At 34.9% G+C, this 24399-nt stretch overlaps 2 protein-coding genes across 3 annotated transcripts in view; one reads left to right on the forward strand and one right to left on the reverse strand.

Annotated features, from left to right (window-relative positions):
- Nucleotides 1–1144: 1144 nt before the first annotated feature.
- Nucleotides 1145–11330, forward strand: LOC126967654 (uncharacterized). Its single transcript, XM_050812233.1, has 7 exons — nt 1145–1288; nt 1722–1912; nt 2825–3199; nt 4759–4891; nt 6883–7027; nt 8641–8774; nt 9876–11330. Exons 1-7 carry the CDS (start codon nt 1171–1173, stop codon nt 10019–10021), a joined length of 1242 nt encoding a protein of 413 aa, XP_050668190.1. The 5' UTR covers nt 1145–1170; the 3' UTR covers nt 10022–11330.
- Nucleotides 11331–17853: 6523 nt separating this feature from the next.
- Nucleotides 17854–24399, reverse strand: part of LOC126967664 (transmembrane protein 165) — a 50177-nt gene continuing 43631 nt past the window's right edge. For both annotated transcript variants that reach the window (XM_050812248.1, XM_050812247.1), the window contains 2 exons: nt 23330–23603; nt 17854–22090 (listed from right to left, as the gene is read on the reverse strand). In XM_050812248.1, the coding sequence (XP_050668205.1) occupies nt 22020–22090; nt 23330–23603 (345 nt within the window). In that variant the 3' untranslated portion in view covers nt 17854–22019. The remainder of the gene's footprint in view (nt 22091–23329; nt 23604–24399) is intronic.

Here is a 24399-nt window from a genome sequence, read left to right on the forward strand (position 1 = left end):
TGGTATGGTGTATACCCACAAAAATGTTATTGAACGGTTCGAGAGCTACAACGCTGCCTGGAGACTGCCTTGGAGGTCACCTGCAAGAGCCAGTAAAATGAATCACGTATTTCCAAGCAATCTCATATATTACGCCTGCAAGGTACAGTGGCTGATTGCAAGTAAAAGGAATAGTGGCGCCCTCGATAGGTACGAGATTATGATAGACGTGGTGACAAAAGAACTCTTAAACAAATCATTTGTACAAGCAGTCGTCACAGTCAGGGAAATTGGGGGCAAATTGCGTAGTGAGCTGCGTTGGTTTCCAAGTCAACTGGTAAGCAATGACGAACATACCAATCTACAATCAGAGTCATCATAATATATAAATGAACTTATATAAATTCCTAGTTCGGGCACAGAATGATGCACACATAGGCAGGATGCAGATCTCAGGATGAGAAAAGATTTACTGCCGCAGCAGCTTATTATTTCCATTGTGCAAATCACCAATACATGCTTTGCGTACACAAAAACATGCAAACTATAGGTATATTCTATGGTATAGCGATGTGTGGACGGCAAACGAACATATTCGGCATATTCTAAACCCTTAAAAAAGTTGCAAAAAAACCGTCATTCAGGTGTTCGTGTATTCGTCTTGTTCGTGAGAATAGGCAAATATAGGCGAATAGAGCACACTTCATCTCGTCGTATTTGGGCGAATATGAAATATAGCCACCATTGACCAGACCACTTCACTTAAAGGTGTGAAGTGCCACCATAAGTTTATAATGTTGGTACATTGGTAAATTTAATTACCAATTTCTTTTCCAATTTTCATCCATTATATCTACTTCCTGCATCCCTTAAAATTTTGTTAAGTAATTAGTTATCTAATAGCTACTTTTTAATTTTACATTAGTGTTTTCACTTTCTTTTAAAAATGTCACGTAACCTAGTACTTAAATTACCTAAGTACCTAATTGCAATTGTAGCAGTAGGTTTTTTTTTGAAATGTAATAATTAAAATACAAATCGGCATTATAATAATTAATTAAATATAAGAAAGGTTTTTCGCTGCCATAAAGAAAATAATTTATGGCCACATTTTCGCTATAGAAGTGTTGATCGTAGTCCGAATTTTGAAAATTCCGTCCGAATGAGATTTGAGTGGTTATCTGCTTTAAAATGAATCCTGTTTATCATTGGAAATTAGGGGACATAGCACTTGCTAGAATCTGCAAGAAGGTCTATGGGAAAGTGCAAGTAATAAAAGACAAGGATGGTTTGTTCTTCGACGAAAAAGGTTTGTTATATTCCAATTTCCAAATACTATCTAATATTTTTGTATTGAGAACATTACTATTTAGTTATTTACTGTTAGGTCAAGAAAGTATGAAAACTAATCTCTCGAAACAGTAGTAAATAATATGTATCTACCTATCATAAACTTACATAACTTACGTAAAATTACACCTATTTTTCTTTCATAGACTGACTGTAGATGTAAGAAAATTATAAATTATTCATGATATTATTTATTTATTTCCTATGTAAGTTAGCTTAGGTGGTGAATCTTTATTAAGATTTTTTACTTAATATTGAGTTTTCCTTTAAAAATATTATTCTTTAGAGTTTGGTATTGTATGTTGGAGGATTAAATTTCTTACCCATATTTAGAGCGGGCACCTAGGTACCTTACATTTTTTTTTATTATGTATTTAATTATTTCTTTATAGTTCTTGGTACTACAAAAGATGGTGAAGAGATAATGGAAGAGTTATGTTACTATGTAGAAATAATTAGATCTAAGCAACAGATATGGTTACCATACACAAGCATGTTCCTAGCTGAGAGACACAGACCATTTTATGGAACTGATAGAGTTATTCCAAAGAAGTCTCCTCAAGAAAAACCTGTTCCTAGAAAGGTTAACACTGTTTTTTTTTTAAATAATTATATCCAATAATTATTTGCTAATAATTGAACTCGGGTATGATTGATTTTTTTAGTTGGGAAATTTTTAAAATAGATCTACTAAATATAAGTATATATTTATAGAGATAAGTTGTTGCTTCATAAAGCTATAATATATCTTGTGTTAAAACTACAATGTAAATTTGTTTGTCACATATTATAATTGTTCAAATAATATAATAATAATAATTTGCACACACATCATCAAAGGTACAAAAAGGATATATATACCTACATAGGGTATTTTTTATTCTCAAGTTTAGAATTTTTTAATACTATAACAAAAATTTTATGTTGATGATGATCCATAGCTGATTTTCAACACTTGTTTAGATTATTAAATTATGACACTTTAATGAGAAGAAGTGACATGGAACTCATAGCCACTCTTTTGAGTCTTTATCTTATATTTTCAGCATCTTACTTTATATTTAGACAATCTAAGCAAAGGGTTGCACCAAAACACTCAAAAATTTATGTTTAAGTTAAAGAAAAAAATTAAAATAAATTCTCAAAAGAGTTACTAGTTCAGTACATGCATGAATGTGCATACATCACCTACATTGTAGATTGTAAATAAAAAATACATCACATACACAAGATTGACATTTGAACCAACCATCACTTTAATCACCAATTTCCAAGGGAATGTACTGAACGATATGGCCTATGAAACCACCACAAGAAATCCCTTCTGATATATAGGGATTCCCAAAAACTACTACTGTTCACAAATTGAAAGAAGTTAAAAGGCTCCCAATAAAATAAACTCAATCTGTTCATCACTGATGCATTGACTGTGATCTATCTAATTTACAAATCCCATCCGTTGACTGTATTTTCTGTTGTATTTAATAATTTACAGAGAAAGATTAAAGAAGACCATATACTACCGTTAAGTGTTAGAGTATCAAATTCAAAAGAGCCAGACTTGAATATATCTTATGAGATCAGACAAGCACCCATGACACAAGGAAAATATGCAAATGCATTTAAAGAATTTGTCAGATGTGGGAAAGAACAAATTTTTGATAGTTACCTTACTATGGCAAAACAGGAAGAAAAAAATGATATTTTAGAATACCTGCATAATGTTGATGCAAGTACGGAGGATAAATTTGAAATGGTTATAAGGAATAATGTAACTGTTAAAGAAATTGAAAATTATTTACATCATTGTTGGAGATACTGTTATCTAAATAAACATACAAACAACAAGGAAACTTTGGATTATGTACTTGTAAGTTTTGTGTATTAAATAATTTATTTAAACTTTATATTACATGTGTAACTTTTTAGTAAACATTATGCATACTTTGCTATCACATTAATAAGGCTTGTACTGATAATAGTATTACCAAAAAATATTCTTTTTATGGGATGAAATGAGTTTTTTATGGGAGGAAATTTGAGTGCACAGCAAGTTCACAGCTAAGTGATCACTGCCCATACACTTGCAACACCAAAATGCTGCAATGCTGGAATTTGGCAGCAGGAATGAGAACGAAATTCAACAAGATCTGCACCCTAAAAAAAACGAGCCAGCATTGAGCAATTACCATAGCCAGCAACACCATAACTAAAGAAATTCTGTCACTGATTGATCAGCTGGTGATCCTTATGGTATCCTTAGAGCTGTCGGTTAGTAGTGCAAATATTACTTGCTGGGATTTTATAGCAATAGGGTATTGTGCTTAGCTGGAGTTGGAGCCTTTTTTGGGGTATCTTATTGGATAAGGGCTTACTTCCAAAAATCCTAGGCTTTTCTGAAAAAGTGCTGAAATAAATGTATCAGCACCACAGTCAAATTCTTCACATGGTAGAACTTTTTAAGGATCCTAGCCCCATGACTACTAGGGTAAGAGGTTGCCTAAAATTATTTCTGCACCATAAATCGCCCTGAACAAAATAAGTATTCATTCATGGGCTGTCTTTTCATTAGGTGATATGTTTGCTAGTTTGCCCAGTTCTCAAATATATTGTTTTTCTTATCATTTTATCGGCGATAGATTCATTAGCCACTATCAAATCATATCACCTTTGTCAGAAGTTATATGATTGTAAAACATCCCCACTATATTATTCATTTAATCATTCATTTTCTGACTTTGTAATATAATTTCTTACTATCTATTTTTATCATCTTTATCATGGTTTTAGTATGTCCCACCATTTAAGACATGTTGTTTTGCATAAGTCAAATTTTTCACAGTAGACATAGTCAATAGTCATGAATTTCTTTATTTCTTATGAAGTGGTGTGCACTGCTGTTCTGTGTTAAGGAAAGATTCTGAAACTGCTGCAGTATTTTCAGGTTGGAATTGCTATTCGATCCTCAAAAATCTATCCTATAGGTCCAGATGGGGTTTATTGTCACCTTGTAGTATACTAACAGTTTATTTGTTATGGAAATTGAAAAGCTGGGAACGGCTTCTCATGAGCCGACCGGCTGAAGTAATCTAAGCTGTATATTTGCTTCTTTTATTTGAAGACAAGTCAGGCTTTGATCTAAATGAAGCCCCAGGTATTTTACACAGACTGCAGTCCGAATACTACGTGCGCGACCGTCACACGGGGTGACAGACGGGGTGCTAAGATGTCAGCGGGTAGCGGGTGGGGTTGCGGGGAAGGGCATCGCGTGAGACTGCCGTAACCCGCTACCCGCTGACTTCTTATAACCCCGTCCCCGCCACCGCACGCCACACGTAGTTGCCGGACTATAATCGGCCACTGCAAATTATAGCTGATAAATCGGCTTTGCGAAGTAGTCAGTACATGTCAAATATTTTCGATCCCCAGGAGAAACAGCAAGTATCTGTGCATATACCATGGTGTTTAGTCTGCGGGCAGAATGAAAGGTTACGGGAATGTGTGAGTTGTCCGGCCTCGTACCATGTGTTATGCAGACGAGAGTGGCTAGTTTCTATTATACGTAAGTTTCACTATTTACATTTCATCATACTAAACTTTTTCTATGAGTACAGCTATTAATTGTGTGCTTCAAATTAGCAGAATTAATTGCTATGTAGATGACATCATGTTTTCGCAGTTCAGAAGACTTATGGAAAAAAACTGGAATCCCACTCCAAAAATAAGTACAGTGCTCCCAAATTAATAATGCGCATACAGGTCTTCGCTAATGGGCGTATTCCCGGAAACACCCGAATCATTCAATCGTAAGAGCCCTAAACAATGCACTTGCATTTTGCACTTTTTTTGAAAGGAATACGAGTCAATTCATGTGTTCACAATACGAAAACAAATCGGGCGGTCGGCTGTGGTAGCCGGTCAGTCAATCGTCTTTAAGTATTGGTGCCGACTGCATGTGGAATTATATAGAGCTCCTATTACACACCGCTCTTGTTATTATTATTGTAATATAATTCTACTAAATTATGCAAAAGTAATGCATTTTACCACTTTATATAGATATCGTCTCCCGACGGTCGGGAAATACGACCGTTGCCGAAAAGTGGCGAAGATCTGTATGCGCATTATTAATTTGGGAGCACTGTAGATGTCTTTATTCAGCAGTCATTAGACCAATTATCTCCTATGGAGCTATAGCTTAATGGTTCAGGACAGAGCTCGTACCGTACAAACCAAGATGCAGCGAATAAAGCGGCTGGCTTACAGAATTCATGTGCGCCAACATCCGCCAAACCAACATAGGGCTAACACCGCAGACATCCACATTCAACGAAATTCGACAATCTTGGCTTTTCGCCTATAACTTTTCTTCGGTCTTTTGGAAGTAGAACTTTACGGGAATGTTCTAAGCTTCTAGAAGATGCTGGGTTGGTGTGATCCAATTAGGGTTCTATAAGAGTAAAAACACAGGTTTGTGCGTTCACCACTAACAGTGTACCTTTTTTGTATCTGCTCGATTCAAGATCATTCTTGTAACTCTCACAGCCTATACTAGCGTACTTGGATTCCATATATTTACTCGACTTTAAATTATATGATCACTTGGAAGAGATTCGTGGACTTGTCAGAGGAGTTGTTCAGGTTAATATTTTTCAAGGTCACCACCGATCATAAAGTTAAATTGCGAAACCGCACCTCAACTGGAATCAACTGTTGGCTGCAATATTCTTGAATCTATACGACTTTGGTGCCTTCAACTTATATACTTACATACTCTTCCTGCCGCGTCTACCACCATCTAGGCGCCTATTTCTGTTGTGAAGCAGTAATGTGTAAGCATTACTGTGTTTCGATCTGAAGGGCGCCGTAGCTAGTGAAATTACTGGGCAAATGAGACTGAACATCTTATGTCTCAAGGTGACGAGCGCAATCGTAGTGCCGCTCAGAATTTTTGAGTTTTTCAAGAATCCTGAGCGGCACTGCACTGTAATGGATAGGGCTTATCAATTAACATCAGATGAACGTTCTGCTCGTCTCGTCCCTTATTATCATTAAAAAAATCTCTAGTTCACTTCATATATTCTGTGTAATATTGGTAAGACCAGCACTTCATCCACTTTATGCAATAGGCATACAGCCTAGCGAAATTTTCTAAGAAAAAAAAGCGATTCGCGCGATTGTATGAAACGTGCAGTCATTGATAGATTGACAATTGACGGACTGACGGGCGTTTTCAATGACATATCTCTAGTTACGGATACATTGCTGTCACCGTTTAATGACAAGATCTTATCTATCCATAGTTATTTCCAATATAGTTTTAGTCCAATGCTTTATGTCGATAGGTTATTGAAATGTAAGTAAGCGTAAAAGCATAGTTTTGTCTTACCTCTTGTAAGTTAAACTAAGGATAGATAGGTTATTGAAAACGGCCGATAATCTTGTAATAATCAGAGATAGCCGAAATCCACTACGTTTTAAGCAACTGTTCGTTTTCAAACTTAGCCAATATTTCCGTCCGATAAAATATAATCTTGCAGTTAATCTTTACAGATCGCAAGAACCCACCTAAGAAAGAGAAGAAACAGGTGACATTGATTCACAAGATATTGTCGAGCACAAGAACTAAATCTTCAATAGAGAAAGACAAGGAAAACTTGGATCTGTGTCCCAGTTGTATGTGGGGACCCAGTGTGGGGTGAGACATTTAGCGTTTAATTAATTTAACAACAATCTTTCTAGACTAGTAAACCGCAGGTTCGGCCACACATAGAGTATTGCTGTCATCTCTGGTCTGCCGCATTCCAGTATCAGCTCGATCCATTTGACCGCGTGCAACGCAGAGCAGCTCGAATTGCCGGGGACCTAGTGCTCTGTGAACGGCTGGATCACTTGGCGTTGCGTAGAGACGTCGCTTCATTGTGTGTCTTCTACCGCATTTATTACGGGGAGTGTTTCGAAGAGCTGTTTAACCTGATTCCTGTCGCCGAATTCCACCTTCGCACGACACGCCACAAATTAGGATATCATACCCACCATCTGGATGTGTGGCGGTTCTTCACAGTGAAGTTTTCAAGGAGCTTTCTTCCTCGTACTACAAAGCTTCCTTTTGCGGTGTTTCCGGGACGATACGACATGGGTACCTTCAAAAAAAGCGCGTACACCTTCCTTAGAGGCCGGCAACGCTCTTGTGATTCCTCTGGTGTTGTAAGAGAATGTGGGCGGCGGTGATCACTTAACACCATGTGACCCGTACGCTCGTTTGTCCTCCTATTCCATAAAAAATAAACTAGTATGGACCGGACATCGATGACGTCACATCTTCGCTTTAGTACGGTGTGCAAAACAAGCATCACTAGGATATTATTATTAATAATTAAACAACGATTTATTTTTTCAAACAACGATTTATTTTTTCAGAATTAGAGATTGATGTAAAGGTGTTGTGTTGTGATGCTGACTATTATTATTATAATGATTAAAGAAATAATCTCTGTTAAGTGCCTAAAAAAGAGGATTTATTTTTCTGGCAGTACTACTATAGCTATTTACTAGTGGGAGGCCTTTACTAGCTTATGGGTACCACAATGGTTTGACGTATTCGGTCTGAAGGGCGCCATTGCCAGTGAAAGTACTGGGCAAATGAGAGCTAACATCTTATGTCTCAAGGTGATGAGTGTAGGTGTAGTGCCGCTCAGAATTTTTGGGGATTTTCAAGAATCCTGAGCGGCAGTGCATTGTAATGGGCAAGGCGTATCAATTACCACCAGTTGAAGTCCAGTTCGTCTCGTCCCTTATTTTCATAAAAAAAGCGACACAGAATAACACAAACTACAGAACTACAAAACAGTGGTAGCATGAAAATATCACGAGAGGAACATGAGGAAGCTGCACGTTCCAGCGAGGTGCAGAGATAATGTGGCTGTAGTTAACATAATAATTACGATCATTCGAGAATTTATTCGCCTTTATTTTCACACTTCATCACTGAAATCACTACTAACTGGTTGATACTTTTGCACAAGATGCCGGCTAGATTAGGGGTACCATAACGGCGCCTATTTCTGCCATGAAGCAGTATCCAGCAAGCTCTGTTTCGGTCTGAAGGGCGCCGTAGCTAGTGAAATTAATGGGCAAATGAGACTTAACATCTAATGTCTCAAGGAGACGAACGCAATTGTAGTGCCGCTCAGAATTTTTGGGTTTTTTCATGGGCGAATCAATAAATAGTGATTGGCTGATATATCTCTCTCTGATTTTCTGTTAGTCCTTATAGTGCTCAAAAGCTTATATATAATTAATTGTTTACAGATATGATGATGTTGTGTGGCACAAGCTAGGCACGTGCTCTTGGTGGCCAGCGAGGGTATTGACCCCTGGGGCCACTCCATCCTGTTTGCTGACTCGGACACATTCACCTCACCAGTGGCCGCTCAAATATTATGGTAAAAAAATATTTAATTAAATATTCATGATCTGTGATTCCAATGAGCTTTGGTTATTTGATATTCTATAACAATCCACTTCATAGGAGATAAATTCTTTAAACGGCAAACCCGTCACATTTTTCATACACACTAGTGTACGTGATTATGGCGTTTATATGCATCTTTCTTATTTTTTTTTACTAATAGGTATATTGATTAGGTTTCCATCGAAACAAATCCAGTGTAAATTTCGAAATATCTGCTTTCTTTTACAAATTTTAGCTAAGCTGTTCATAATGTCAAAACTCATAAATAGTAAATGTAAAGAAACCATTGCGATAGAAATCTCGCGCGTAATGGAGACACTACATGAAAAACATTTCACAAATTTGTAAGGACTACTCTAAAACACCTTATTTCCTAGAACAAGTTTAATGGAATTTCTACACACTATATTTCGACTTGCTTGATATGGTGCGACTACCGTCAGGCTATTTTAATTATAACTTTGATTGTGCCTAAATTTACATAATCATCCCAGGCATTAATTTTAAAATGGGTGGTAGGTTTTTACGTAAAATAAATGATTTTAAAATAAATTTGAATTTGACTTCTGTTACTTACTCTTCTCCACTACTTACCCATTTCGTGTGGAGTCAGTTTTTTTTTATGAAAATAAGGTACGAAATGAGGAGAACGTTCTGCTGATGGTAATTGATACGCCCTACCCTGTGCAGTGCCGCTCAGGATTCTCGAAAAACCCAAAAATTCTGAGTGGTTGCGCTCAGACAGTTGCGCTCGTCACCTTGAGACATAAGATATTAAGTCGCATTTGCCCAGTAATTTCACTAGCTACGGCGCCCTTCAGACTGAAACACAATAATGCTTACACATTACTGCTTCACGATAGAAATAGGCGTCGTTGTGGTATCCATAATCTAGCCGGCATCCTGTGCAAAGGAGCCGCTCCCACTGGTAAAGTCACATTAAATAGCAACCAGCAAATATGAAAAATATACCTACTACAGCTTACAGAGGATATAAATTATCTCTATTATTAATCTCATGCTTGCAACTAGTTGTATAACCTGTGTTTTCTGTACAATTAATAAATTTCAGGTACATTAAACCATTCGTGGGGAGACACAAACCGCATGTGTCTCTTTCTACCGAAGCATACGGCCGCTCTGGAGGCGAGAGACGAAACATTACGAAAGGCGGTGCTAGATGCTTGTGATGATTATATATCTGTTTATCTCACTTAATTTCTAACAACATTTCATTTTAATTATAATTTAAGAATAGCCCACGGTGGTGTAGACTACTACACCACTACTACTAAGTAGAACTATTAGTTCGTCCGGTTTAGTACTGTATCAACGCGTATTTCGGCTCCAAAAGGTAAAGGCTGATACCGTCACGCAAGTACGCGCGTATTTGCTGCGTGGATTGTCGCCCTTTTTTAATGCGCGGACTGACTAGGATTGTAAACGCTCCAACCAACCCTACAATATTTGTGTTGATCATGTGGCTAAGCTGCAAATGGGCATTTATTTTACTGGTTTTCTTTTGTTTATTAAAATTTACATTTTAAATTGAAAAATTGTTCGGTTTAAGTTTTAGAAAAGTACTAATTGTATTCAATTCTTTAAAAAAAGAATATTGTTATCGCTTAAAATTCGGAGATTTTTGACTCCAAAGTTTATTTTTGAGATGCAACTTCCAAATTTTTATTGGATATTTCAAATATTCTATTCGGTTAAAAATTATCATTAAATCCTTTGTGCACTGTATTTTTTGCGTCGGAATATTTTCATTGCGTTATGTTGTAATCGGCTCTCTAAGAAACCAATTTTTGTTGATATTGAGGTATGACCGCGCCTTAAGTAACTCCTCGAAGCGTGGTAGCAGTTGGTAACACTCCGAAATCTCAGGTCTATATTTCATTGAGACACCATGGCGGCGCAACCAGTGGCTCTATCGTGATGTCTGTATACTGACACCAGAGTCGCTAGACCACACTGATAACCGTCTCAAAATGTAACTCGAAGAAAAAAAAAGAAACTGTGGTGCGTATATCCTTATTTAGCCTTACACCATACAGCTCTATAGTAATTCGTGGTGCACGCGTCCGAACTGGTCGCGCCGCCAAATTGGTTGAGCAACCAAACGGACACCAGGTGAGTAACTCTCTATAGAACTGTATATATTTTGTTGGTAGCAACGGCTGGTTGCGCCGCCGTGGTGTCCCGGTGGAACATAGCTGTTAGGGAAGACTGGATACGTAGCTGTAAACTAGTCATCGATAGCGCTCGAAATGGGGACGGGTAGGGTGCGTATATAAACGAAAATAAGTTTTGATTAGTAATATTTTTATTTCAACTTCAATTCTGTTATATGTAAGTATGTTTTTTTAAGTTGTTCTTCATTCAAAACTTTATATATTAAAGTTGTTTATTTTGTGAGTTTTTATTTTTGGTCAGTTTATGTTTTTTATTTAAAAACACTAGTAAATTTAGTTTTAATCAAACTTCATTTTAATATCAACGCAATTGCTTTTTTTTATATTTTAAGTTTTCGAGATTATGTTGAATATTTACAATAGGTTACTTTTTAGTAAACATAAATTTTTCGCTGTTAAGTCAATGTTTTAATAGAACAAACTTATTGGTATTCTAAAAAATCTAGTTATGTGGAAATTATGCTAGATTTAAACGGCGTTACTTACGTATTCACGGTATAGAAATTTTAATTTTATAAAGTATAAATTATATTTTTGATAGTGCTATTTTTGTTTTATGTTATTATCAATATACCTAATGTGTATCTTTTAAATTTCTATAATCATTTTAACTTGTTATAATTTTTAATTTTATGGTTATTACGTGTCAAGATAATTTAATTTAATCATAAGCTGTTTAATTTTGTATTTTCATTAAAATACACTACATTTTATGCCTTTTTTTATTAAATATAACATTTATATTACCTGTGCTAGTCGAACATCGTTCATCACGTTACGCGCCGTGTATCCACATATTCCGCTAGTTCTCGTTCGAGCATCAATCGGTTCGCGTGTGCTTATAACCATTTACCATTTTAACAATTTAGACTTAGTTCAATAAACCTATTGTTCTTAAGTCTCGTCAACGTATCTACTGCTCCACACAGACCGCTTATTGCGATTAGATATAACCTAAATGTGAAATAGAACTATATTCTAGCTTTATATATACTATCGTATCTTATAGACAGTATTTTCACAAGAACTTTAGTTATAGGAGAACAATCAAATTCGTACTGACTTGTAAATTTCTCAATTGTATATAGATTAAACATATGGCAACGGTAGCATAAGACGGTGGCATCATGCCATTGCCATATGGTAACGTGAGCGAACAGGAGTTTTATGAACCATCCGTATATTTCGACATCATTTTTTTTTTTTTTTTTTTTTTGTTTATTCTTATTTGAAGTATTTTAATTCTAATTATTATTATTTATTTTGTTATTCTTTAATTAACCGCGTGGTACAGTAGATTTTTAAATTTTACAAACCATGGAGACTAATAACATTACTCTGAGAAAAAGAAAACCCAAATTTCACACTTCATTTTGTCTAGAACAAGACGAGTCAATGGACTCATTATGTTCGGAAACAGCAAGAAGCCTGCCAGACTTGTCTACAATAGTTACACAAGAAGAAATTATTGATTTAAAAGAAGAAATCACAAGTCTTAACATGCAGCTAAATAGTGCACACACGGAGATTTTCACACTATCAGGAGAAATTAATGAGTTGAAGAAACTAATAACGGAACAGAGAAATCAAATAGAAGTCCTTAAAAAAGTGTGTTTTAGTCCAAGAAACAATAGCCCTATAAACACTTCTTTAAAAAAAAGGAATAATCCTAGATTATTGGAATTAGCTCAAACCTTACAACTAGATTCGAGTTATACTGAAACAAATCAAGAATTGGAATTTCCCACCAATTCAAGTACTAAGGAGTCCCTACAAGAATCGGAGTCATCCTGCATTTGTTTAGAAAAACTTATGAGAAGACAGCAGTATGTTCGAGTGAGGGATGCGTCCCTACGCCAACTACGAGTGCACAGGGAGAAACCTTCAAAATAAGGGAAGATGAAATAAATCCTTCATCGGTTAGTGACACGGACACCAAACCTGAAAATTCAAAAGAGAATTCAGACAAAATGCGAATTATGATACTTGGCGGACAACAATGTGTTAATTTAGCAAGATCCCTTATCCAATCACGTCAGAATACTAAATACGAAAACTATCAAATATTTTCTTTCGTTAAACCTCATGCAACGTGCGATGAACTCGTTGCGACGTTTAATAATACTGAATTTAATCATAATGATAAAATAATTTTATGTTTAGGCGAACAGGATAGTAATCCTTACAAAATTATAATGGAACTTGGTTTTTTCTTAAAGCGTCATAATAAAGCAACAGTTATTGTAACCAGTGTACTGCAAAATTACTACATTAATGAAAGAAAACTGAATAATTTATTGGAACTGACTTGTAAAAATTATAAAAATTGTACATACTTGACTTTAGCAAAATCGTACCCTGGCAAGAAACACTTTATTCATGATTTTTGTTATAGAATAAATAAGCTTATCGACTCAATGTATTATAGGCAAAAATATTTAGTACCCGGTAGTAAAATTATCATGGCTCGTAGTGCGAAAGGCAGTCAACATCAAGCTCAAATATCGCAGTCTGCCAAAACTATGACCAATAGTAAAATAATAAAAGGTACTATACCATATTATTTCAAACTAAAAAGTAAAGAACAAAATAATGACCTCAAAAGCGATTCATTTTTTCGAGTCCAAATTTTATCTTAATATAATGCATCAGAATATAGCAAGCGTTTTAAGTAAAAAAGATCTACTAAACATAGCTCTAACTGAACTTTTTGAAAATGGAAAAGTAGTAGATGTTATATGTCTATCCGAAACATTCGTGAATGCAGAAAACAGATCTATTATTAAGTTTTTGTAGACTTAAGCAAAAGCGTGGTGGGGTCTGCATTCTAGTCAGAGACTATATTGAGGCTGTAAACTTTGATGTCATGGATGAGCTATGTGTAGAATATTCTTTCGAATGTTGTGGTTTAAGAATACCAAAGCACAAATTAATTGTAATATGTCTATACAGGACGCCGAATTCGAACGTTGCTGAATTTTTGAATAAGCTTGATTTACTTTTACACAAATTAAGATATTGGGAGACCAGTAATATTGTGATTGTTGGTGATTTTAATATCGACACTCTAAAAAATACTAAAACGAATCTGGAGTTTACAAATTTATTGCGAAATTATAATTTTTTTAAACATATTAATGAACCGACTCGGCAAAAATCCTGTATTGACCTCTTTGTTAGTAATATAGAAAATGCCACAGGGGAGATTCGTCAGTTAGGCCTATCGGATCATGACACAGCACAATTCTTAGTAGTACCGACAAAAATAAATAATTCAACACCGTCGTATAAGTTAATTTTCAAAAGAGATTTATGTAATCAAAACATAAACAAATTTAAGGACTGTATAAAAAGTCTTAACTGGATAGACGTGTATGATGCCCAGAAATTGGACGAATCTTTTGATGAATTTTACAATACATTAATCATATTTTATAAATTATGTTTTCCTCTTCTTAAGTATAAAATTAATGTTTCAAATTCAAAAATAAAATGGTTGTCCAGAGGTATAAAAAAATCATGTGCAACAAAAAGAAAATTAAGGTATCAATATTATAAGAATAAAATACCTGCCAACAAAAACAAATTTAATAATTATTCAAAGATTCTCAACAAGTGTATAGACCTAGCTCAGAGAAGTAGTAACAACAAATATATACTTTACTCGAAAAATAAATGCAAAGCGTCGTGGAATGTGATTAAAAATAAAACTAACTCTAATGTAGGAAGTATCGATGAAATTAAATATGAAAATAAAATTATAAATAATCCAACTCAGATTGCTACTATTTTTAATAATTATTTTATAAATACAGTCACACAAAGTCAAAGTCAAAATGTAAAAAATAAAAAACCTACATATAAATTAAAACATAACAATTCAAATATTTTCTTAATGCCAACTGATGAAATGGAGATAATAACCGTTATTAAGTCACTTAATAATTCAAATTCCACGGGCTGCGATGAAATAGCAACAAAGGTAATAAAGGAATGTGCAAAGGAACTAGCTCCAGTCCTAGCCTACTTAATAAATCTATCTTTTGAAGAAGGTACTTTCCCATCAAATTTAAAAAAGGCAAAAGTAACACCTTTACTCAAAGCGGGTGATAAAAAGGATATTAACAACTATCGACCAATCACACTCATTCCTATTATCTCAAAAGATTTTGAAAAGATACTGCACAAGCGATTAACATCTTTTTTAACTAAACATAATATCATTTTGGAGGAACAAAATGGTTTCCAAAAAGGAAAATCAACAACTTTAGCGTGTTTTTCGCTAATAAAAGAAATATCGGAATGCATGGATACAAAAATTCCAGTAACATCAGTATTTTTTGATATGAGCAAAGCTTTTGACAATGTTTGTCATGAAAAACTATTAGATAAATGCGCTCAATATGGTATTCGAGGTCTAGCAAATGACTGGCTTAAAAGTTATCTTTCAAACCGTACTCAATACGTTGAAATTGCAAAATTAAATAATAAACAAGAAGTAATACCTTATCGATCAGAACTTAGACTTAAAACAAAAGGTGTACCACAAGGAAGTGTATTGGGTCCACTTCTATTCATAATCTACATAAACGACTTACCTAGCATTACTACTAATAACTGTACTCTTTTTGCTGATGACATCTCTATTGTAATTAAATGTAACAATGAATTGACATATGATATAGAAATTAATAAAACAATAAAGGACACAATTGAATGGCTTACTGAAAATAACCTGACTGTAAATATAAAAAAAACAATGTATATGCAGTATTATAATAAGAATGGGAAAGGAAAAGATATTAATGTTAATTATCATAATGAGAATATTAAAGAAGCACAACTTGTCAATTTTCTTGGTATTTCTTTAGACAGCAACTTGTCCTTCAAGTCACATGTTGACAAAATTAGCAAAAAAATTAACCAACATGTATTTGTCCTCAAACGCGTATCAAAAACAATAGGTGAAAAAACAGCGCTAATGGCATATCATGCATTCGTGGTTTCAGCTTTAAGATATGGATTGGTCATATGGGGCAACTCGGTGAGCATAGGGCATTTATTTATTGGACAGAAGAAGTGTATCAGGGCGGTTTGTGGAGCCGGCCCCCTAGATTCTTGTCGACCGCTATTTAAAAAATTGAAAATTCTATCGCTGCCATGCCTATACATTTATGAAATAAGCCTATTTGTTCAAAAACATATGTGTGATTTCTATACAAAAAAAAGCCAGAAGGTTTTAAATACAAGGTATCCAAATAAACTCATAATGCCCTTCTGTAGAACTGCATCTTTTAGTAGAAATTGTTTCAGCATGTCTGTGAAAATATATAATAAATTGCCCAATGAATTGAAAGATTTACCGTTCAAAGTTTTTAAAAGAAGACTGCATCAGTGGTTAACAAATAAGTGCTTCTATAGTTTAAATGAATTTTTCAATACAAAATGAATTAGTCTATTTGATAATAATATATGTAAATTAATATACTTTTATGACATTGAATTTGTTAATATTATACATAGGTACTAAATGAATTATTAAGTTATTTACGTCTCATATTATAATATTATATAAGTATTAAAATTTCATTTTATAAATATTATTGATATCATTGTGAAATCCGACATGTTTCAATATAACAGTACGATTAGTGTTTAGACAATTTTGTAACATATTTTGCATGTCAATTGACGAAACATATTGGATTATCCATTATATTGTTAACACCTTAAGTACAATGTTTCCTGCAAATAAATTTCATTTCATTATTAATCTGTACGGCAACCATAAACTGTACATCGTGATCCTTTGAGCAATAAAACCATTAATAAGGCCGCTATCCCAATAAATCGCCAAAATAGCGTATAATTGTAACCATTTTTTGACGGTTTATATAAAGCTTTAATTATATAAGTATCTGCAGAATCTGAGACGAAAATTCATTTTCTCTTTACATTTCTATTTTTTATAGACAGTGCGAAAATCATCGCCAAAATACCCCTAACTTTAACAGTAATGGAGTTATAGGAGCCATGCAAATAATTAAATTTAGATAAAATTTGTACGAAAATTATTAATTGTATACCAATACTATTAAATGTAAAGTTATGTTTTTTTTGTGAAGAAAATTGTATTAGGAACCAATCTCCGCTCGATTCTCAAGGCTGTCGGCTCGGTCCCCAACCTAACCTAAATTGCGACATTTATATCAGTGCATTTAATTAAACATTACGATAACTATGGTATCCTTCAATCACATTCAATTCTTGTTAAAGGTTTTTTTATGGAATTGGAGAACAAACTCGAACTACTGTTTTTTTCTAAATAAATAATATGGTGATCGTTTTTCATAATGAGTTATTTAATTTAGTCGTATTCGTAATTGTGCTCACAATTGCAAGCCCCTTAATATCCAGAGCGTTGCAAGCGTACCTAGTAAAGAAATGTAAACTTGCACTTAAATCTGTTACCTTTATCTATGGGCTTTATATTATGCTTAAATACATAGGTACTACTTATATCCTAAACGTCAGCCTGTACGAGATTAGTATGACCTCAAAACAGCTTAAAAATAACAAGGCGCCGGGTGATGATGGAATTACAGCCGAGCTTCTGAGAGCTGGTGGTAGGTATTTAAGATCCTCCAGAGGCTATTAAATTCCATCATACTGAATGGCGACCACGTACCTGAAGACGTAGTGTTGGTAATAATGGACTGTGATCTGGTCAAGATCGCCTGAATAGGTTGGATGAGGGCTACTCAGTTCCGATCGTCATGGCGATCTTTGGGCTTTGTAATAGCTTAACACTACTTAGCTTGGTTTTCTATGCCAGGGTAGATATAAAAACACACAAACTATAATATTTTTTATTAAATCATTTTACATAAAAAATAATACTTTATACAATTCAACAATCGGCAGAGGCATTATGATTGATATCGTCTCCGTTTGTACTTACAACGATAATTACATTATATACATGCATATCATATACACACAAATATATCACAATATTGTTAAGACGAACAGTCTGAAAAAGATCTTTTAGAATTGCTTAAGATATTTTGCGGTCATTAACTGACCCAACGAATAAATACTCACACATCGGAAGTCTACTACCCGGTTACATTAAGGTGCGTACAGACTGGTGAAACCCTTTCATTCCATGTTCGCTGCAAGCGTGGACGCATTGCACGCTCATACCGCGCATTCACTACGAAGCCATTCATCCACGAACGCGCCATTTATGTTCGTTCGATAAACCGACAAATCACGAATCGGTCCGCGCACGGCTTGTAATGCTCGTAGGGTGCGCGTGAAATGTTCGTTTCGAGCGCATTGCATGATAAACTTCACCAATCTGTACGCACCATTATCTCTAGACCTGACGTCGATGCCGTCACTGTTACGGTGTGCAAAACAAACATCACTAGGATATTATTATTAATAAGGTGTTGTGATGTGATGCTGATTATTATTATTATAAAGATGAAAAATCAATGAAAGAATCTGGGTTAAGTAAAAAAAGATTTCAATTTTCTGGTAGAACTATTATAGCGACACAGAACTGCCAACAACAAAAGTCAAAACGTAACAATCAAAACTTCAAAAACAAAGCAGGGATTGCACGTAAAAAACACGACATGTACCTAGTGGTGCTGAATCTGCGAACCGTACTGACGCAACAGGACGACCGCGAAGGAGTGAAAGGGGAACATAAATGGGCTTCACGATAAAACGAGGTTCAGAGATAATTAAGCATTGTAGTAATGTGTTATAAAATTAATGTCACATCATCAACAAAAGATACAATTCATGATAACGTCAATAATTTATGATCTTTAAAATGTCGTTACTAACTGTGTTGTGTTGTTACTACAATACCCCTTCAGACCATGCAACTTATAACTTCTATTCATATAGACAAATCGCGTCGTTTAAAAACAAAGCCGAAATATACCACAAATGACACCGTAATAACTTCAACTTCTATATCTATACATTGACGCATTTACTCCACTTCTTTAAAATATTCTTGTTCAATAAGCAGCAATGTAAAAAAATTGTTCAGTTCAGGTTTGATTTGGACAGTGACAGTTGACACACGACTGAGAGACTCACCAGTGACAGTTGGCACACGACTGAGAGACTCACCAGTGACATTTGACACACTACTGAGAGACTCACCAGTGACATTTGACACACGACTGAGAGACTCACCAGTGACAGTTGACAGACGACTGAGAGACTCACAAGTGACAGTTGACATACGACTGAGAGACTCACCAGTGGGAGGCTCATTTGCACAGGATGCCGGCTAGATTATAAGGGTACCACAACGGCGCATTATTGTGTTTCGCTCTAAAGGGCGCCGTAGCTAGTGAAATTATGGGCAAATGCTACTTAACATCTTAAATCTCGAGGTGAATAACAAATTGTTTAAAGCCTTTCTATCAATAAGTAGACGACTTTTAGTTTGAATTAACTCTATTGTATTATTAAAAAACAAATTTGGGTCACATGTTAGAGGTCCGAATAAAATACGTACACGTTGAACACGTACGATGAAGCCTATGTTCATTACGATCTCAAGTCAAAACTAAATGTTAACAGACAGTAATTAAATGTGTATTAAATACTTTCATAACATAATGATAATTTTGTATTCTGTATCTTTACAAAAATAAAAGACTACAAAGTTTCTAGCATCTATAGGTTATATCTTCTCCAAATCTCGGTGTACTTTCTGACATTCATAAATGATTAAGTACTAAATCTAATTTTGAACAATAACATTAAATTCTATACAATTTTTTTTAGCATTTCATAAAGAACTGAATTGAAAAGGAAGTACCTACTACTAATTTCGGCAAAGGAACTTTCAGATTAATACCTTGATCAAAAACTCAAGAAACGCCAGTTCCTATACATAATAAAATTTTATGGTCGCTATGAAAGGCGAGACCTCATCTCATACTACACGAAAGTGCAAGCGAGCAAGCAATATCGGCAATACTCCTTTTTATCGACGTTTGACTGTGTTTACTTTCTACAAATTAGAATTCGAATAACACGTTCATACGGTCCAACCATTCAATATTAAAAAGTTAAATGCATAACCGGCACTTAATTTAAAACCTTTCAACTTAAAAAAAAACAGCATCCTAAAGGGCTTTTGCCTCTCTCCACTGCGGCTCTCACCCAAAAACAACGGTAGTAATATGATCGTGAATACACATTAAATTGAAAGTAATAAAAATCGAGTTTACCACAATTATATTGTTCTATTATAAAATTATTTCTTGCTCAAAAAAATCATCGAAAATATACATGTAGGTTATCATAATTCGTAATAAACTTCAATTATGTAGTCACCTTAGAACCCATAATCAACTTATGGTGGACGCTTTTCGGAAAATAATTCGTATAGATAGTAATTATTGACGGGTACTCACGATATGTATTTTATTAATTTGAAGCCTCCGCAGTTCCGCCGTGGCCGCGATTCATGCAATTGGATCGATATATCGGGTTCAAAAAAAAATACTTCACAAATCTTGTCATTGTTAAGCGCAGATGACACTTTTACATTAGGTGTAACTCATTTGTTCGTTCCATCTCTTAAAAAATATCTGAGTAATGGAGAATATCACTAGAAACGATCTTTATAGATTTAGTAGTATTTGTATTAATAGCATTGTAAGTTATGATTTTATAACAATTTTCGTTTCATTGATTATTTCGGCGTATATATGTTAACGGCCAAACTAGTTCAGTTAAACGGGTTTGTTCTCCTATAGCCCGTAGGCTATAGGAGAAACAAGTTTAAACTAGTGTGTACCGGTTTATCCTCTCGCCTACTGCATCAATTGGTTTGGCCTAATATCGGGGTTTGGCCGGTAATATATATATATATATATATATTACATTTCCCCGTGATATCAATATCGCACTCCGCTATGAGTGTAGGGTAGTGACGTCACAGCGTTCAGCGATCGCGTTCCGCAGCGCCTACCTAAACGACTTAATATTTTGGATCATTTATTTTGCCTATTTATATCGAATTTAATAATGTAATGCGAAAATCAGATTGTGATGATATCCAAACCAATTTACGTAATATTTGATACTAATTGTATTGTCTGTAATGCTATCAAAATTCGTTAATGTCCTATTTTATAACATAATCATAATATTTAAGAAACGAGAATGACCACTCTATTCATGTATATTCAACTTTTTTAAACACCTGAAGCATCGACTACGAAACCAGATAAACAAAAACGTTTAGAATAGCGCCATCTAGCGGCAGCGTCCTGATTTCTTAAATGAACATTTAGCTTAAAGTTTGTAATTAATACCATAGAGCTTGACGTGGCTTGATTTAAAATATATATTTCTTTCTTTTTGACGCGTTCCATGTGAAATTGTGAATATATTATATAAATCCAATGTCCTGATGTTTGTTTCCAGTGAACTCCTAAACTAATTAACGGATTGTAATGGGGATTACTTTAGTGCAGTTTAGGCAATCTTGAGAGATATTATATACATAATTATTTTTATTTTCAATGTTTGTTTTGTATGGACATATTTTCTATGAGAGAATTAATTGACGCACGGTTTGACAGTTCTGCTGTGAAACAATTTCATTATAACAACAGGGACCATACTTTACGAAATAATTCTTGATGTTATGACATATTATTGACAAATTCATAAAATAATACAGTATTTTATTTATTATATGTACAGAACAAAGTCTGTGAGGAAATTTATTTATCAAGTCAAAACCAGAATGAGACTGGCAGTTTTAAAAGCGTAGCCATAAGTTACTAACTTGATTCCGATTTACGCCATTTCGGCTATTCGCACCATTATTGAAAAAAAATAAGTTCAAGAACATATTAATTGCTTATAAAGCTGAATTTCCTACACGCTGTACACTCACTCTACATATAACATCACATTTATTATACTATCACTTACAACTAGCAATTATTGTTCCAAAATAGCCCTTAATCACCCGGGCCCATTATGAGAGCGCTCACGGCGAAAAACAGAAACACAATACCGCCGATTATCGTCACTGTAACAAAAGAAAAAAACATTACAATTTAATAAGGTGCGGAGTTTTTTTTTTGAGTCGGTTAGCACTAGGGAGAATCATAAATTGAGGCAGGAAAGCTTATTCTACAGTCCATAGCTCCTTTGTGAACTGTTCATAACTGAAGCCTAAAAGTGCAATTTTTTATTTATGACAATAAGGGACGAGACAAGCAGGACGTTCAGCTGATGGTAATTGATACGACCTACCCATTACAATGCAGTGCCGCTCAGGATTGTTGAAAAACCCAATAACAGAGCGACACTACAATTGCACCCGTAGCCATGAAGCATAAGATGTTATTCATATTTAGTTATGTCTCATTTGCCCAGTAAATTCACTGGCTATGGCGCCCTTCAGACTGAAACACTATAATGCTTACACATTACTGCTTCGCACTAATGTGTAAGCATTATAGTGTCTTTACATATATATCATATCCTGTAGTATGTATTATATGTAAGTTTAAGTATGTATTATGTGTAAGTATATGTATTCCATTCTATATTCTTTTGTATCCTTTCCAGATCATATAGAAAATTTCGTTACCTTATTCAAAATAAGTTTCCTCGTTTGGAAAAAAAATGACAATCTAAAAAAAACGCTCAGCGCGCGCAGCCCTTAAATCAAGAAGAAGGCTGACAATACTCCTGTGCTACCTCTGGTTATCTAAGAGAGTATGGGCATCGGTGATCACTTTACATCAGGTGACCATACAGTTGCTGCACAAATTTATTGGGAACATTCGAAACATGGATTGGGAAAGGTCGACCTGGGCAATGCACTGAAAATAAACCGGTTAAAGTTAAGAGTACTAAGAAGGCTAAGAAGCTATTAGTAAAGGGTTAATGGTAGCAGAAGAACTTAGAGAATTAAGTTTCGATCGTAGCATGTGGAGCTAATATAAAAAAAGGGATCACCACGGCCCACACTTTCCTAAAACACCATAGAAATCACAAGAGCGTTGCCTGCTTTTTATGTGGTTGTACCATTCCTAAAGAATAGGATATGAAAATTCATTCCATAGTTTGGTTGTACGCTTTAGAAAGTTCCTTGAAAATCGCACAGAGGAAGAACATCCCATAATAGTGAGGATAATAGGCAGTGAAAGTAAACAGCTGTTCGGAACACTGCCCGTGGTAAATGCGTAGTAGCGACGTCTCTTCACAGCGCTTGTATTCGATTCGCGATTCTGTAAGTATATCTAAAGTGTGAACTCACCAGTCCGCACTGATATCTTCTGGGCGACCATTCTGCCTCCGATCACAGCCAAGCCCGTGCAGAGTGCGTGGCCTAAGGACCCTCCCACCACTACACCAAACACGTCTTCCCTGGTCGCCAGCACAACAGTGGCTAGCTGCGACCTGTCGCCCCATTCCGCGAGGAACGTCAGCGAAGCAGCTTGCAACAGCACCTTTAATATGGCGTTACGTTTCTTTCTGCGGTTTTCAGCCTGTCCCTGCTCTAGCATGTCAACCGTCTCTTCTTTGTCCTCCTGAAATTTATTGCCTTTTATAAGCAAAATATTTTGTAAAAATGTTTAAAGACAAAGAACAAGGATTGGTTTATACATTTAACAACTCCCTTAATGTGTAAAGCTCCGGAGGAAATAATAGATACAAGCCGATTTGATGGTTAAATTAAATACCTTAAGTCTTAGAAAATAGCGACGATGGCCGCGCAAAATTGGGAAAGTTGCTAATCAAAATGCTACTTGTTCAAACTGTAAGTTAAAATTTTTAGATCATCTCAATATATCTAATCTCATATATCTTTGCATCAAGTGTCAATAGTGACTGAATACGGTACACGGTTCAAGAATTTCAACTCAATTTAAATCTGAAAACATCTCTTTTTAGTAGTGTCATTAGTAAGTCTAGTTCAACTTGTACACCTTTCACGAAAATTCTAATTCGCCCTGAAGTTGCCAAGTCTATTCCGAGACCCTATTTTTGTTACTGCTATTCGCTCCAACATCGGACCGAACTAGAAGTTTGGCGAGAGGTATACCATAAACTGTTCTCTGCGATCGTTCATTTATACAGTCTGAAAACAGTCCTCGTCTAGTTCAAGTATATAAATGAGTACAATAGAATCAATAACGTTGGTTCAAAATAAATCTTAAAAATAAAACTACCTAAACATATTCCCAGTAGGGGAACTACACTGCTCGTACAAAATAAAATGAAAATTAAATAATCGTTTCCATGTCAGTCATTAACGGAATATCCTACTGATTTTGACTTTTAAAGAGCTCATCTCGGCCAGTAATGAATTACTGAAGAACTGAG

Source organism: Leptidea sinapis, chromosome 13 (genome assembly GCF_905404315.1).
Source record: "Leptidea sinapis chromosome 13, ilLepSina1.1, whole genome shotgun sequence".
In the NCBI taxonomy this organism is placed as follows: domain Eukaryota; kingdom Metazoa; phylum Arthropoda; class Insecta; order Lepidoptera; family Pieridae; genus Leptidea; species Leptidea sinapis.